The sequence below is a fragment of the Castanea sativa genome, chromosome 11 (assembly GCF_040712315.1).
Source record: "Castanea sativa cultivar Marrone di Chiusa Pesio chromosome 11, ASM4071231v1".
Lineage (NCBI taxonomy): Eukaryota > Viridiplantae > Streptophyta > Magnoliopsida > Fagales > Fagaceae > Castanea > Castanea sativa.
In genome coordinates this window covers 25,575,523-25,589,414 of record NC_134023.1, presented here as the reverse complement: position 1 = coordinate 25,589,414, position 13,892 = coordinate 25,575,523, and the positions used below count along the sequence as shown (strand labels likewise).

At 34.0% G+C, this 13,892-nt stretch overlaps 2 protein-coding genes across 3 annotated transcripts; both read left to right on the top strand.

Annotated features, from left to right (window-relative positions):
- Positions 1-989: 989 nt before the first annotated feature.
- LOC142616276 (uncharacterized) lies at positions 990-2,793 on the top strand. The gene is made up of 3 exons (XM_075789157.1): positions 990-1,171; positions 1,254-1,605; positions 2,422-2,793. Exons 1-3 carry the CDS (start codon positions 990-992, stop codon positions 2,791-2,793), a joined length of 906 nt encoding a protein of 301 aa, XP_075645272.1.
- Positions 2,794-5,089: 2,296 nt separating this feature from the next.
- On the top strand, positions 5,090-13,809 carry LOC142614834 (glycine cleavage system H protein 2, mitochondrial-like). 2 transcript variants are annotated; one of them, XM_075787473.1, is made up of 4 exons: positions 5,103-5,303; positions 9,337-9,596; positions 11,159-11,287; positions 13,512-13,809. In XM_075787473.1, exons 1-3 carry the CDS (start codon positions 5,210-5,212, stop codon positions 11,285-11,287), a joined length of 483 nt encoding a protein of 160 aa, XP_075643588.1. In that variant the 5' UTR covers positions 5,103-5,209; the 3' UTR covers positions 13,512-13,809. The 2 variants fall into 2 exon arrangements, with proteins under 2 accessions (XP_075643587.1, XP_075643588.1); XM_075787472.1 differs by lacking the exon at positions 13,512-13,809 and having other exon boundaries at positions 5,090-5,303; positions 11,159-11,439.
- The last annotated feature ends 83 nt before the right edge of the window (positions 13,810-13,892 follow it).

Sequence of the window (13,892 nt, the reverse complement as noted above, 5' to 3'; positions counted from 1 at the left end):
TTAGACTCCAGAATTCTCGTAGATGAACTTACATAAAAAACATTCTACCGCTTCAGAACCTCTAAACTTTTCAATATATGAACGCCACCCTTTTTGCACGAATTTCAATACGTGACTAACCAATAATGCACAAATTCCAGTACGTGACTAACTCCAGCAACTTGAAGAAGATGCTATTGGTTGCAAAGTTCTTCACTTCATCAACAATGAAGATCAAGAAATACTTGGTTACAAAACCCTAAGGTGCAAAAGATGCAGTAATTTCTTACAGAGAGAATAAAGCACTTGGTCACTTTTTCATATGTTCTCTATGTGCATACCCACTATGACAGCCTTTACAATAAGCCTTATATATGTCTAGGGTTGTGAGAAAAGAAACCCTACACATATATTTTAGCATAGGCCGAAAATTAGATCTGAAAATTCTAATTTCGTAGATCTTGATAGATTCAGCTTCTATCAAGCTTCCTTCATTAAGTCTCGATAGATTTTCTGTCGAGGTATTTGTCGAGTTTTAATAAACAACTTTTCTTCACTTGTTTCTTGGTCCAATCTTCATAGGTTTAATACTTGGCTTAAACAACATGTTTCTTGAAGTCTTAAATTCATCCTAAATCTATCCAATTACCTATAAAGTGCATTTTGTTAAAAGATTAGCTAATTACATAAAATATGTCCCTAGCATTTTCAAAGCCTAATTCTTTCATAATTGCTATATTATGGGGGCTAAGGATCGAGCTCTGGGTGCATGCATGGAAGAATAATTTGAAAGGTAGGGAAGTCATTAAGAGAGGGGCTCAGTGGAGAATAAGAATTGGAGATGCAATAAGTATTTGGAAAGATTCATGGTTGCCTTCCTTGGATAACCCAAAAATTTTATTTCTAGTGATAGATCGTCTGATGCCTCGGTCAAGTCTCTGATTTTACCATTCAATAGTGGCTGGAATATTGAATTGCTGGACCAATTATTTACAAGTCAGGAAGTAGATATGATTAAGCGTATTCCTCTAAGTCGAAATGCTGTTGAAGATAAATTGGTGTGGCCTTTTGTCTATTCGGGTAGCTATTCAGTCAAATCTGGTTACAACTTTTTATCTAAAGAAAGAGACATGGAAAACCAATTTTCATCAAATCCAGATCCTTATAGGGGTTTGGAAACAAATTTGGGGATGTAGTGTGCCGAATAAAGCGAAGAGTTTGATATGGAGGGCTTGCAAAAATGCTCTACCTGTCAAAACTAATTTAGTCTGCAGGAAAGTCCTAACTGTTGACGTTTGTGAGCACTGCAAACAATTTCCTGAGGATGTGATTCACGCTCTGTGGCTTTGCCCAGAAGTTTTGACTGTATGGAGTTCTAACTTGATGTGGAGTTTTCGCCAAACTAAACACTTCCCTAAGATTTTAGATTTGGTGAAACACGTGAAAGAGGAGAATAAGGATTTGGATGCCTTTGCTATGATTATCTGGACTTTCTGGTTTCAAAGAAATAGACTCCGAATAGAAGACAAACCCTTTCCCATTATTGACGTTATCCCGATGGCCAACAACATCTTAGCCGAATTCATTAAAGCCATCCTAGTGCAATCGAATGACTCCTCTGCCGTGGTTAGTGATTTTATACGTTGGTCTCCTCTTGCTATTCATCTTGTCAAAGTAAATTTTGATGAGTATTGTTGGAATAATAGTTTGAAAAATTGTCCAAATTGATTAACAAAGTTACAAAGCAATATCAATAATATATCAATAAAACAAGATATGCTCAAATTAACTTATAAGCAAAATAGACGAGTACAAAATTGTATAAAATTAAGGATTAAGTAAAACTTATAGTCAAGGTATGAAATTAAATCTGCTGTCCTTAAGAAGCGATTTCACCCCCATTGGAATGAATCCGTCGGGGCAAATGGCTCAGGCAGTCACTCTTCAGGATACAACGACAACTTTGTTAATATGCACTCACAAACAGAGTTTCGAACTCGTCACAAATGCCAAAGAGAATATTTTCAGCAAAAACAAAGTAGCTAGAGTATCAAAAGTAATATGTGTTTATTTGTTTTTTACTAATATCATATATGCAGAATTTTGATGGTCTAAGAGCTCTAAAAAGGAAGTAGCTAAAGATAATTAGAGTGAAAAGGGAAATGTAAAAACAAAGGATTTTTTTTTTCCATTGATGTCACAAGCCGCTATGTATTTTCTGCAAAACATGAGTAGGTGCGGCTGACTATTTTATAAGGAAATATGAGAAGATTGAGAGTTTTGTTTGCTGCCAAAAATTCCCACGCCAACCAAGGAAAATTCTAGAGCATGGGCTTGGGTTTTACAACAAAATATCATGGGCTTAAATTTTAAAACATACCCAACATAATCTTCAAGGAATCAGGTGAAATAGGTATTGGGGTGATTATTTGAGACTCTCAGGGATTGGTTTTGGCTTCAATGGCAGAGAATATCCTACTCCCTCATACGGTTATTGAAGTGGAAGCCTTGGCTATTGTTAAGGCTTTAAGTTTTGCTCAAGAACTTGGTTTTTTAGCTATTGTTTTAGAAGGTGATTCTGAAGTGATAATCAAAGCTCTTAGTAGGGACGATGAATCCTTCACCTCCTATGGACACCTTATTGCTGAAGCAAAACTATTTTCAGATACCTTTGTTTCGCTTAGTTTTTCTCATATTCGTAAACAAGGAAATTCTATAGCTCATAACCTTGTTAGACATGTTAATGATATATTTGTGGGGATGAAGGATATTCCTACCCATCTTAATAATGTACTCTTAGCCAATTTTCACTAATTTCCTATTAAGGGTAATGCTTGGTATTTATTCTTAAAAAAAACCATTTTAAATAAAAATAAAATTTAACCCTAATGAAGGGTGTAAAATGTAAATGATATATTTTATGGAGAATACTTATATTGGTTGTAAACATCGTAAGTTGAAACTTTCTTTAAAAAAATGAGAAATTATATTTTACCACTCAAAACTATATCCCAAATTACACTTTGCACTCTAAACTATTTGAATGCAAGTTTTGCATCTTAAATAATAATTTTTGTTACACATTGCACCCTAACCATAAATTTAATGTTATGTTGGAAGAAAATTTATAGCATGTGACTTGCACATGAGTTTTCCTTGGGTGGCAAAAAGTTAAAAAACAAAAACACCTTCTTTCCAATCAATCAATTACAAAAGACTATATCTTTCTTTATTTATTTTTTACCCAGCTATCTCTCTTGCTTTCCCCAAAGAATATGTAACCCTAATCCCCAAAACAAAATCATCCTTCAAATTTATCAAAGTAGAAGCTCCATTACATTAAACTTTAACAAACCGATAATGCCATTTTTATGTGATTAATTAAAGAGTGAGAGGAGAGTATAAAATCTATCAAAGTAGAAGCTCTAAATTCACCGAATAAAAATACCTTGTGCTTCAAATTTAAATTCAGGACAAATCCAAAAAGCAGAATATTCACAATGCCTAGCTAATCCAATCCGTAGTTGACCAATTAATTTCTCCACTCATGATCACTAGTATTAGCCTTTACCACGTTGTTTCTTTACGATGACAAAAAAGAGCATTCCTATAATCTATGTTTAGGTTTTGCCAATTGCATTTTTGTTCTAACTGAATTCTCATATGACTTATCGGTGTCCATTTGATTTTTCTGTGATTTAGTCCAACCGTGGTGGTGCCGTTGATGATTTCGCTTTGAGGATTTAGGGTTACACATTCAGCAGGATTTGGGGAGAGAAGCTACTGCTACGCAATAGAGAGAGAGATTAGTAAAAAAATAAAGAAAGACTATTTTTTTTTCTTTTCACTGTGAAGAGGGTGTTTTTGTCTTTTTAACTTTGTGCCACTTAAGCAAAACTCATCTGCAAGTCACATAACAATAAATTTAAAATGGTTAGTTTCTCATTTAAATTGGGTGCAAAGTGTAATAAAGATTACAATTTAGATGTTTCGAATAGTATCTTCTATACTATTATTTAAGGGTTTCTCCTGTTTGGATTCATATTTTTTTAGTTAAAAAATACTCATATACCCCTATGTTTAAGTAGAGATAAAATTACAGGACAATTTGGTAAAAATACAACTCTAAATCCCACTAAAACATTGCCTAAAAAATAGGAACGCTTTCCTGTTAATTTTCAAATTACTTTATCCACATATAAATTAGATTTTCAAAATAAAAATTATATATATAAAATAAAAAAAACACAGTTTTTGTGTTTTTTTTTTCTACAAAATATGACCACTAAAAAAATCTCATTGCACGTGCTTTGTGCGTGTGATGAAACTAGTTTTCAAATCGATTTATTCACTTATAAATTAGTTTTTTTAAAATAAAAACTATATATATAAATTAAAAAAAATAGAGTTCTTTTTCTACAAAATAGGACCACTAAAAAAAAAAAAACCTTATCAAGCACGTGTGATGAGACTAGTCTATATTACTATTTAAGGGGTTTTCTTTGTTTAGATTTCTCATTTTTTTAGTTCAAAAATGCATCTACAGCCCTATGTTTAAGTAGAGACAAAACTAAAGGAAAATCCGGTAAAAATGCAAATCTAATTCCCACTAAAACATTGCTTAAAAAATATGACCACTCTTCTATTAATTTTTAAATTGATTTATTCAATTATAAATTAGATTTTTAAAATAAAAATTATATATATAAAATAATTAAACATAGTCTTTTTTTTTTTACAAAATAGGACCACTAAACAAAAAAAGTCTCATCACACGCGTGAAGCGTGTGTGATGAGGCTAGTAGTATGTAAAGTGTAAACTATAAATGAAATTTCCTTTTAAAAAAGAAAATTACTGAATTATGTTAGTATAAGCTTTTTTTTTTTTTTTTGAAGTTTGTTAGTTTACAGTTTAAAACTAATTAAAGCTTAGAGCCTGTTTGGTTTGTTATATCAAATTCACATTTTTACATTTTAAACAACTTTACACACTTTTTCATACACATTTTTACCTACACAAATTTCAAAAAACTACAAAAATCTTGTCTCAATCTACACTACCAAACACCCCTTATAAGCTTTTGAATAAACAACGTAAGCAAAGCAAATTTTGATTTAACACCTCGGACTTACACTATGACACAGCGTACCACGATTCTATGACGATGCGAGATTTCCTGTTTTTTCATTCAGCAGCAAAATAGGCTTTTTAGAGAGAGAGAGTTAGATTATGGCGTGTAGTAGGATGATGTGGGCAACAAGGGCTGCTACATATCTGAGGATCTCTGTTCCATTCACACTCAGGGTCAGGGGCTTCTCTTCTGGTATAAAATTCTCAATACCCCCAACTTTTCTCTCTTCTTTATTTGTACAGTTACTTATCCAGATATCATAATAATATTTGTATATTTATGTCATCATCTGAAATGGGTACTTTAAAGAAAAGGGTTATTTTTTATTATCAGTGCAATCTTGTCTGCCAATTCAATTGGTGCAGTGAGTTTTGGATTTTGATCATTTAGTATTAAATGCTAGAAGACTGATTAAATGGTTTACGTTTACAGAATAGTGTTGCTGATGGTATTGCCTTCATCTTGTGCTAATTCATTTTATGCTTTAAAATTGTGGGGCTGTACCCACGCTTTTTTCATAAGTATATTTTCAATGTTTTGCTGAATTTCTTAGGCCTGAAGACGAAATATTGTGATGCTGATCTAGTTATGCTTATCTCATGTTAATAGTTTTTATGCCGTTTTCATTATTCAGATTCATGCAGTGCAGTGCAGTGCTGTGGTTTTTTCAGAATCTTTGCTTGTATCCATTTTATGATTGAACTTACATGGTGTACAAGTGTTGTTCCTGTCCTTTTAGAGTCCTTTGTAATGGATTATTCATTGACTAAGAAAGTGTCCATTCAACATGAAATGTTAATATCTTAATTGTTATACACTGCCAAATGAATGTCAGTAGATTAAATGTAGGATTAGTAAATGTGGCAATCTCTCAAGCCCAGAATCTGGCTTCAAGCTGGCCCTTCTTTTTCAGGGTAAGAAGGGGGTAGAGAAAATGCCTTTTGAGCAAAAATTTGAGTACCAGGCTCTACATTGCTGAAGTAACCGGTGTCCCTTCTTTTTAGTTTGAATGTTTAAATATTTTTCCAAAGGAGATTGGGATTCAGCACTTAGCTAATGCTTAAATATTATATCTGACATGATTATAAAAGACTTAGCAAGAACTACAAAACTTTAGTCCAACAATTGGTTCATTTCAATTCTAGTCAATGCCGTTATCTATCTTTTTAAAAACAAATTATGGTCAATAAATTATTATGGTCTTGTGCCAAATTTAATAATTAAATAGCTTATATGGCCTTTAAAGAAGGAAAGTTGCACAAGGGATTTTATAAAAAAATTATAGAATTCATAAATAGTAAATAGAAAGTAATAATAAATATATAAATTAAAATTAAATAAATAATAAAAAAAGAGTACCTCTTTGCTTTCGCGTGCAAGATCCTTTTTTACTTTTACTTCCACAGCCCGGCCCCCGGTTTTGGCCCATTTCATAACAATTTATGCTTTTTGGACTGATATTTCACCATCATGATATTATAGCTGGGTTTGGCTGAAAGGTCTTTGATTGGATTGTTTTCCGGTTTGCTGTTTAAGCAAGGGTTTTCTGCTTTAAGGTGAGAGCAGTGGAAGGACTTGAGTAACTTTCTACTTTACAGAAAAAAATATTGAGCTTGCTTTAGACTTAAGGACCTTGCTCAACTGTCCTAAGTTTGTTTGTTTAAAGGATGGGTACTATATTTATGCTCAATTTTGTTTAGAGTACCTTGTCTTATATTAATTGATCAAGATTGGTTACAGTTAAATTTCTGAAAAATCTAGATTCAAGGTTTGGTATGCCAAATTGTAAGGAGAAAATTTTCTAACAGTCTGGTCATAGGCATGGCTGCTTCACCTTTGGAGTTGGATGCATAACTTTGTGCTTCAAGTGTTGCCATGCTGAAAGCCATGTGTCTTCAGCAAAGTGTTGTGGTCCAGTGCATGCTTGGTGCCAACTGTAGTCTTTGTACAAAAGATGCTCAACTGATGTTGATAGATCTTACCTAGGCTGAAGTGTAGAAAAGAATTTATAGCAGAGTGGGTACATAGGTATAATCTGAACTTTGATATTGGGATTTTGGATTGCTATAGGTGGAGAGAAATAAACTTGTTTCAAGATTATGTTTTTGAGGATAAACTGGATTAACTCTAATTCTAACAGAGAAAATATCTTGCCTCTAGGGCTTCCCATGCTAATTTTTTTTTTATTGATAATCAAGAAATTTTATTGAGAACAAGCTGGGAACCCAGCAACAAGGTACAAACAACAAACAAACAACTGCAAGTCTCCTAGAGAGGCAAGCCAACAACAACAGTTACTACAAACCTGCTTGTTAGAGCAAGGCCATAACAACAAAGAAATCAATTGACAGAGCACAAATAGCACCAAAACAACCAGACTCAAACAAAACCAGCAATCCATCCACATAACAACTCCCCCAAAAAAAACCCACAAAAAATAGTTTGTATAATCCATGAGCTAAGAATTCCTCATAAGAACAGAATCTGCAAACCCCCAACGATAACAGAGTTCTTGATTTATGTTGGAAACTAGCATAAAGCTTTCCTCCCTAAATCTGAAACTTAATTTGCTTTCTGATGAAATCCACAATCTGATCCTCAGTTCTAACCAAAACTTGGAAGATAATAGCATTCTATGTTCCCAAATATGATATATAGCTGCACTAAAACCCAATTTGCTACAAACAGCCTTCATAGACTTTACGCTCCAATTCTTCTCCGCCCAATCAACAATGTTAGCCCAATCATGCCCAATATTATCTTGGCGGCACCAGTGTTTGATCCTTCTCCAAATTCTTTGAGTAAAGGAACACTCAAAGAGAATATTATCCCTGTTCTCCACAGCATTACTACACATGACACATAGTGTGTCATTCCCTATGCCTCTTGTTGCCAATCTTTCTTTAATAGACAACCTATCTCTTATTGCTAGCCAAGAGATAAAAGCACACCTAGGGATACCATTAGAGAACCAGATAAGCTTACACCAAGCCACCTCAGGTATGTGTTTTCTGATCTGATCCCAAGCACTATCAATTGAAAAGCTCCAGAACTAGAAGGGATCCACTATGCCTAATCTGTATCAACAAATTCAATTAAAGGCAGCTTGCTAAGAATAGCTACCAGGTTATAAGATCTAGCATAGCCCCAAATCTAATTTTCATCTTTTATAACACTAGCAAGTTTTGCATCAACAGAACTTGCTGAGTCATAAATCACTCTATGAACAAACTTCGGAAGCAATGGGCCCTTAGTATGCCAATTATCAGGCCATATAAAGATATTAGGCCCATCCCCCACCAAAAACTTAAGATGAGGTCTGAATAGGTCCCTGAGTTTAAGACTTTTTCTCCACCCCCATGAACAATCATGTGGAATTTTAAAACTCCAGAAGCTTTGGTCCTTCAAGAACATCGTACCTGCGGTATTCAAACTTGTTAAATTTGGTGTACAACCTTGGGTGCAGATTATGAAGTCTGCATGTGTGTGTGTGAGATTTGGGGGTAGGGGGGGTTGGTTGTGTCATGTGTGTTTCTCACACACACAAAAACTAACTTTCTGTTAAGGGAGTCAATTTATAATCTTATTATTGGTTCAATGATGATGGGTAGATTGATCCATGTCTGTAAACTATGACAAGGTCTTTGGTTTAAGCCCAAGGGATAGCTGCTGGTGTACTAGTCTGATTTAAAGCTTATTAAGTTGGTGCCTCTAATTCTGTCATGCGGATGCATATTATGTATTGTCAGTGTCTGTTACTTAAAGCTTATTAAGTTGGTGCCTCTGATTCTGTCATGCGGATGCATAATATGTATTTTCAGCATTTGTTTGGTAATAGCTTATTTAGCTTTTTGCTAAAAAAATTTTGTTAAAAGTATGCTAAAATTAAAAGTATGCTAAAATATACCTATATTTTGAAAAAGTGAGAAAAAGTAAAAAAAAAAAAAGCGAATTTATAAAAAGTTATATATAAAAGCTAAAAGCTGAGCATATAAGCTCTAGCCAAACAGACACTCAGTCTGTCTAAAAAGCTAATATCCCAGCAATTAGATATTGGACAGCCTGTGTAGGCGGTTACACATCATGATTGAGACTAACACAATTCTAAAAATAATATTTTTGGCTGTGATATGAAAAAATTGTAACTGCCCCTTTGGTGCAGTTATTATGAGTTTGAAGTATTTTGTTGGACTTATCCCGCTATATATTTTTTTTCCTCTTGCAGTTCTGAGAGATTTAAAGTATGCTGATTCTCATGAGTGGGTGAAAGTTGATGGCATTTCAGCTACCATAGGCATAACAGACCATGCTCAGGATCACTTAGGTGATGTTGTTTATGTTGAATTGCCTGAAGTTGGGGCCTCTATCTCACAAGGCAGCAGTTTTGGTGCTGTTGAGAGTGTGAAAGCAACCAGCGATGTTTACTCTCCTGTTTCAGGCAAAGTAATTGAAGTCAATGAAGAGCTCAATAGCTCTCCAGGATTGGTAAGTCACATCAACCTTGAAAACCTTCTGATATTTAAAATAGGATTTTGTGATCTATAGTCTCTATGAAATTCTATATCCATTATTTTCGGTTCTGTGAGTTAAAATTTGACAAATTGTTTTTATTTTTTTATTATTTGTACTATCAAAGTGCTGCAAGTTCGACAGAAATAGGGAACCTTTGAATATTTGGATTCCCATTCATAAAAGATGTGTAATCATTTCATTGTTTCCCAGTAGGAATCAAATGATTATGTACATTTTTTCATAAGATCTGTCCAAATGGAGGACATTATAGGTTCTGAATAAGTAACTTCCATGGTGCAATGTTTTGCACCTACAGCAAAGTTGCTGACTTATGATACGGTTCTTTGATTATTATTCACTTATGCGTGAATTAGGGAGTAGTGTAGAAAGTTCAAGTGTTTTTACTTATTCCATTGTTTTCCACATATCACTTGGAGTTAGTCCATCATTTCTAATTGATGTGTGTAGCTATTATCTCACATACCTCATGACACCATTATCTCACATACTTGTAATGATTTTTCACTTCCTTCAAAATTCTTGGCATTCCTATCCTGCCCAATGCCCCACATGAGACAATGAAAGATTATGATCCATCGCAACAGTGCTCCATTCACTAAACTCACCTTAACTTGTTACGAGCTCCACAAAACCTTTGGCATAACCTAGTGAACCCCGAAAAGAGAAAATACCATGCTCCATAGCTCTATAGCAAAAGGGCAATAGAGGAGTAAGTGATTTGTAATTTCACCATCCATCTTACACATACAACTCCAAGTTATAACAATTAGTCACCGCTTTCCTGAGATTATCAGTAGTTAGGAGTTTCCTAACGCTACTGTCCAACAGAAAAAACTGACCTTGGATGAGAATTTAGGCTTCCATATAGTCTTTCAAGGAAAAGGATAATGAGCTGTAGAATGTAACATTTTTTAATAGGATTTGACTTTAAAAACATTCCGTGAAGATGGATTCTAGCATAGTTTATCCACCCCACTTCATATTATCATACTAGAATAAATTATGTCCATTAATGATGCAACAGAATTCAGCTCCCACTAGTATGTGGAATCCACACCTTATAAGAGTGAGAATGCATATATTGGTTGCATAAGATAATTATTGAAGAGAGAAGAAAATAGAGGAGAGTATGGAAGTGGTGTACTTAGCAAGTAGCCATAAAAAAAATTGTGTTGCTGTTAGATGAAGTGTGTTTAACATCAACTTACATATTTGTCCTGTTTATTCCAAAAAAAAAAAAAAAGATCTACAATGTTAAGGGAGGATTTTTCAGGAATTATTTGGGGCAAAATATTTCTAAAGGGTATTATTTATTCTTTATTGGTAGATGTATTGTATGCATGTATGTAGGTGTGTAGGTGTTATTTATGTATCTGCGTATGCATGTATGTGTATTTACCATGGTTAAACTTTATTAGAATCTGTGTTTCTGCCTCTCTTTGGTGAATGAGTAGGTTTAAGGAAAATTATTGAAGGAGTTTTGCCTGACCTTTTGTCAATGTTTGATGGTTCAGATCAATGCGAGTCCGTATGACAAGGGATGGATAATAAAAGTAGAAATGAGTGATAAGGATGAGACTAACAAATTGATGGACTCAGATCAGTATTCCAAATTTTGTGAAGAAGAAGATGCAAAGCATTAGGTGACACTAACTTAAACTTTACTGGATAGAAGATGATTCTCTTAAGACTCTTTTAAATGCTCAATTCTCATTTCATTTTACTTTGAAAATAAAATTTTTCGGCTTTACTTTCTTGTTCTTCTCTAGTATCATGGTTTCTTGCTTTGTCCTCATCTTCCTTTACTCATTTAGTGTTGAAAGTTGAAATGTTGATTAGCTGTTTCCTCTAAGCCATATAAGTACTAATTTCTGAGTTTAGTTTGATCCGTACTCTCCAAATATTGTGGCAATGTTGGTGCAATTTGGAATTGATTAACTGAAGTGCAGCTAGAGCCATGAAGAAATGTCTAGCCTGCAAGCTGCAAAATAACCTTCAAATGTCATCTTAAACATCTGTCTGTGCAATCAAGAATTACCAAAACTACATAAATTTGATATTGTTCATATTGTGACTTGAAAATTTACTGTATCATGCCACATGCAAGGGTGTTCATGCACACACGCAATCATATTGCAAGGATACTGTGAATGGTTAACAGACAGCTTATGTGTGTAAGGCCTACGAAATAGGTAAGCAGGAGCTTCTGCAGGGTGGAGTATAAGCTCAGTTATGGAAGAAGACTTTGGGTCATCCATGTAGGTTACAATGATAAGTTGACTTCCTTGTGACTCCACGATCAAGCTTCTAATACAGAGGTTAGTATACATGGTATAATTAGGGGTGTCCATGTGTCGGGTTTGGTTTGTGGTTGTTGGTTGGTAAGGCATGTGAACCTTAGTGGTTGGATTGGTTGAACCTACTTGTCGTCCTTACTCCTTATCAATGGTAGTGCTGTGGTGGAGATCTTGAGATCTTCATCAGATCTTGTGAGATCTCCACAAATCTTGAATGGCGAAGAGGTGGAGAGCAACAAACGATGGGCACTGTGAAGAACAACAACTTCGGATGGATTAGCTGGATTCGAAGTGAACCCGCTATCAATTGATCCAGTGCTCAGATATGAAAGTTTTTGACTTGGTTGCCTCTGGCTCAGGCGATTTTGCTTGGTCCAAGTTCGGGTTGGGTGGTCCTAGCCACAATACTGGGCTGCTGTTTTAGATGGTTGATCTGTAAAACAGGTGAGGTGAAATAGTGCTTACAGAGTGTTGCATTTTGAACACTTACCCCACCCAATAATAAAAAATAAAAAATAAACCCTTCGTTACGTTGAGTTGCAATTACTAAAAGCCTATTGATGTTCATCTAAAAAACAAAGCATATTGTTGTTTCATTCCAACCCAGAAATGATCATCAGAGACTCCTAATTTTGATTTTTTTTACTGACTTATATCTAAAAAAAAAAAAAAAAGCATATTGACGTTGATGTTGCATTTCAACCCAGAAATGTACATGAAGACTCAATTTTTATTTTTATTTTTTAATGATTGATTATTCAGTTTGACCAACACCGGACCTATTAATTGTATCTTGTACTATTCATTAACCTTATGATGCCAGGAAATGCTTAACAAAAAGTATTCTCATATTAAAAAAACTAGTTAATTAATAATAATAAGCAAAAGATAGTCAAGAGTCCCATAACTCCAAAAAGGGGAAAAAAAAAAAAAAATTAATAAAAGTTAATAAGTCAAACGTCTTATAATTCAGTGGCATTTTTTGTTGTTCCTTGTACTGAGTAGCAAAAATTTGAAACTATTTCACCATTATTGTAACTTTTAAATTATTATTTTTCATAAAAAATAAACCAACTCGTCTTTTATTTTTCCTTTCTTGTGCACCAAATAGAGCATTAAATTTATACTCCAGGAAGGAATAATCAAATGGTATGGTAGTTGGGTGTATGTATATCACCCAAGGATCAACCGGTTCATTCAATTATTAATTATCTACAAATATATATATATATTTTTTTTTTTTACAAGATAAAATTCTACTCTAGCTTAATCTAAGTGTATATATGTGTGAAGTTCCCTCCTGGAAACTTGAACTTCGACCCTTATACTTATGGAGTGACCATCGCACCAAGGGTATGTGATAGTGATTATCCACAATTTTTTGATAAATTGATAATTATAATCGTGGGAAAGGAAGGATATGAATCTTATTTCTTCAGATAGAGTAATAGTCGCATTTGCATTAATTCGATTCACTTGCCTGACATAGTCGTATTTATTGCTAAACAACTGACCTGAACAGTGTCTAAAGCCTCAAAAGTCTATCTTCTTCATGAAAATGGTGGTGCAGGTGTCTGATGGGACAAGCAACACACTAGTTGTATGAAGAGTGAAGACTGCACATTCCAAAGAAGGCAAAAAGGAGGGAGTATGAAGGGAAGCTCAAGGCACAATAGAGAGATGCAGAAATAGAGACAGAAAAGTAGAAGAGATAGACTAGAGAGTGTTTGTAAGCTTATACTTGAGTAATGCGTAGTTAATGAAACAAGCACAGTGATTTTGTTGTTTTGATCTTGTGTGTGGGTTTGATTTCTCAGGCTTGTGTGTGGTTGTTTTCTAAGAAAAATAAATGGAAAAAATGTGAAGATCTTGTTGAATTTTTTAAGGAATTATTTTAATTTTGTAAACTGTTTTTCTTATTTAATTACATGGTCCATTGATTTTTTTTTTT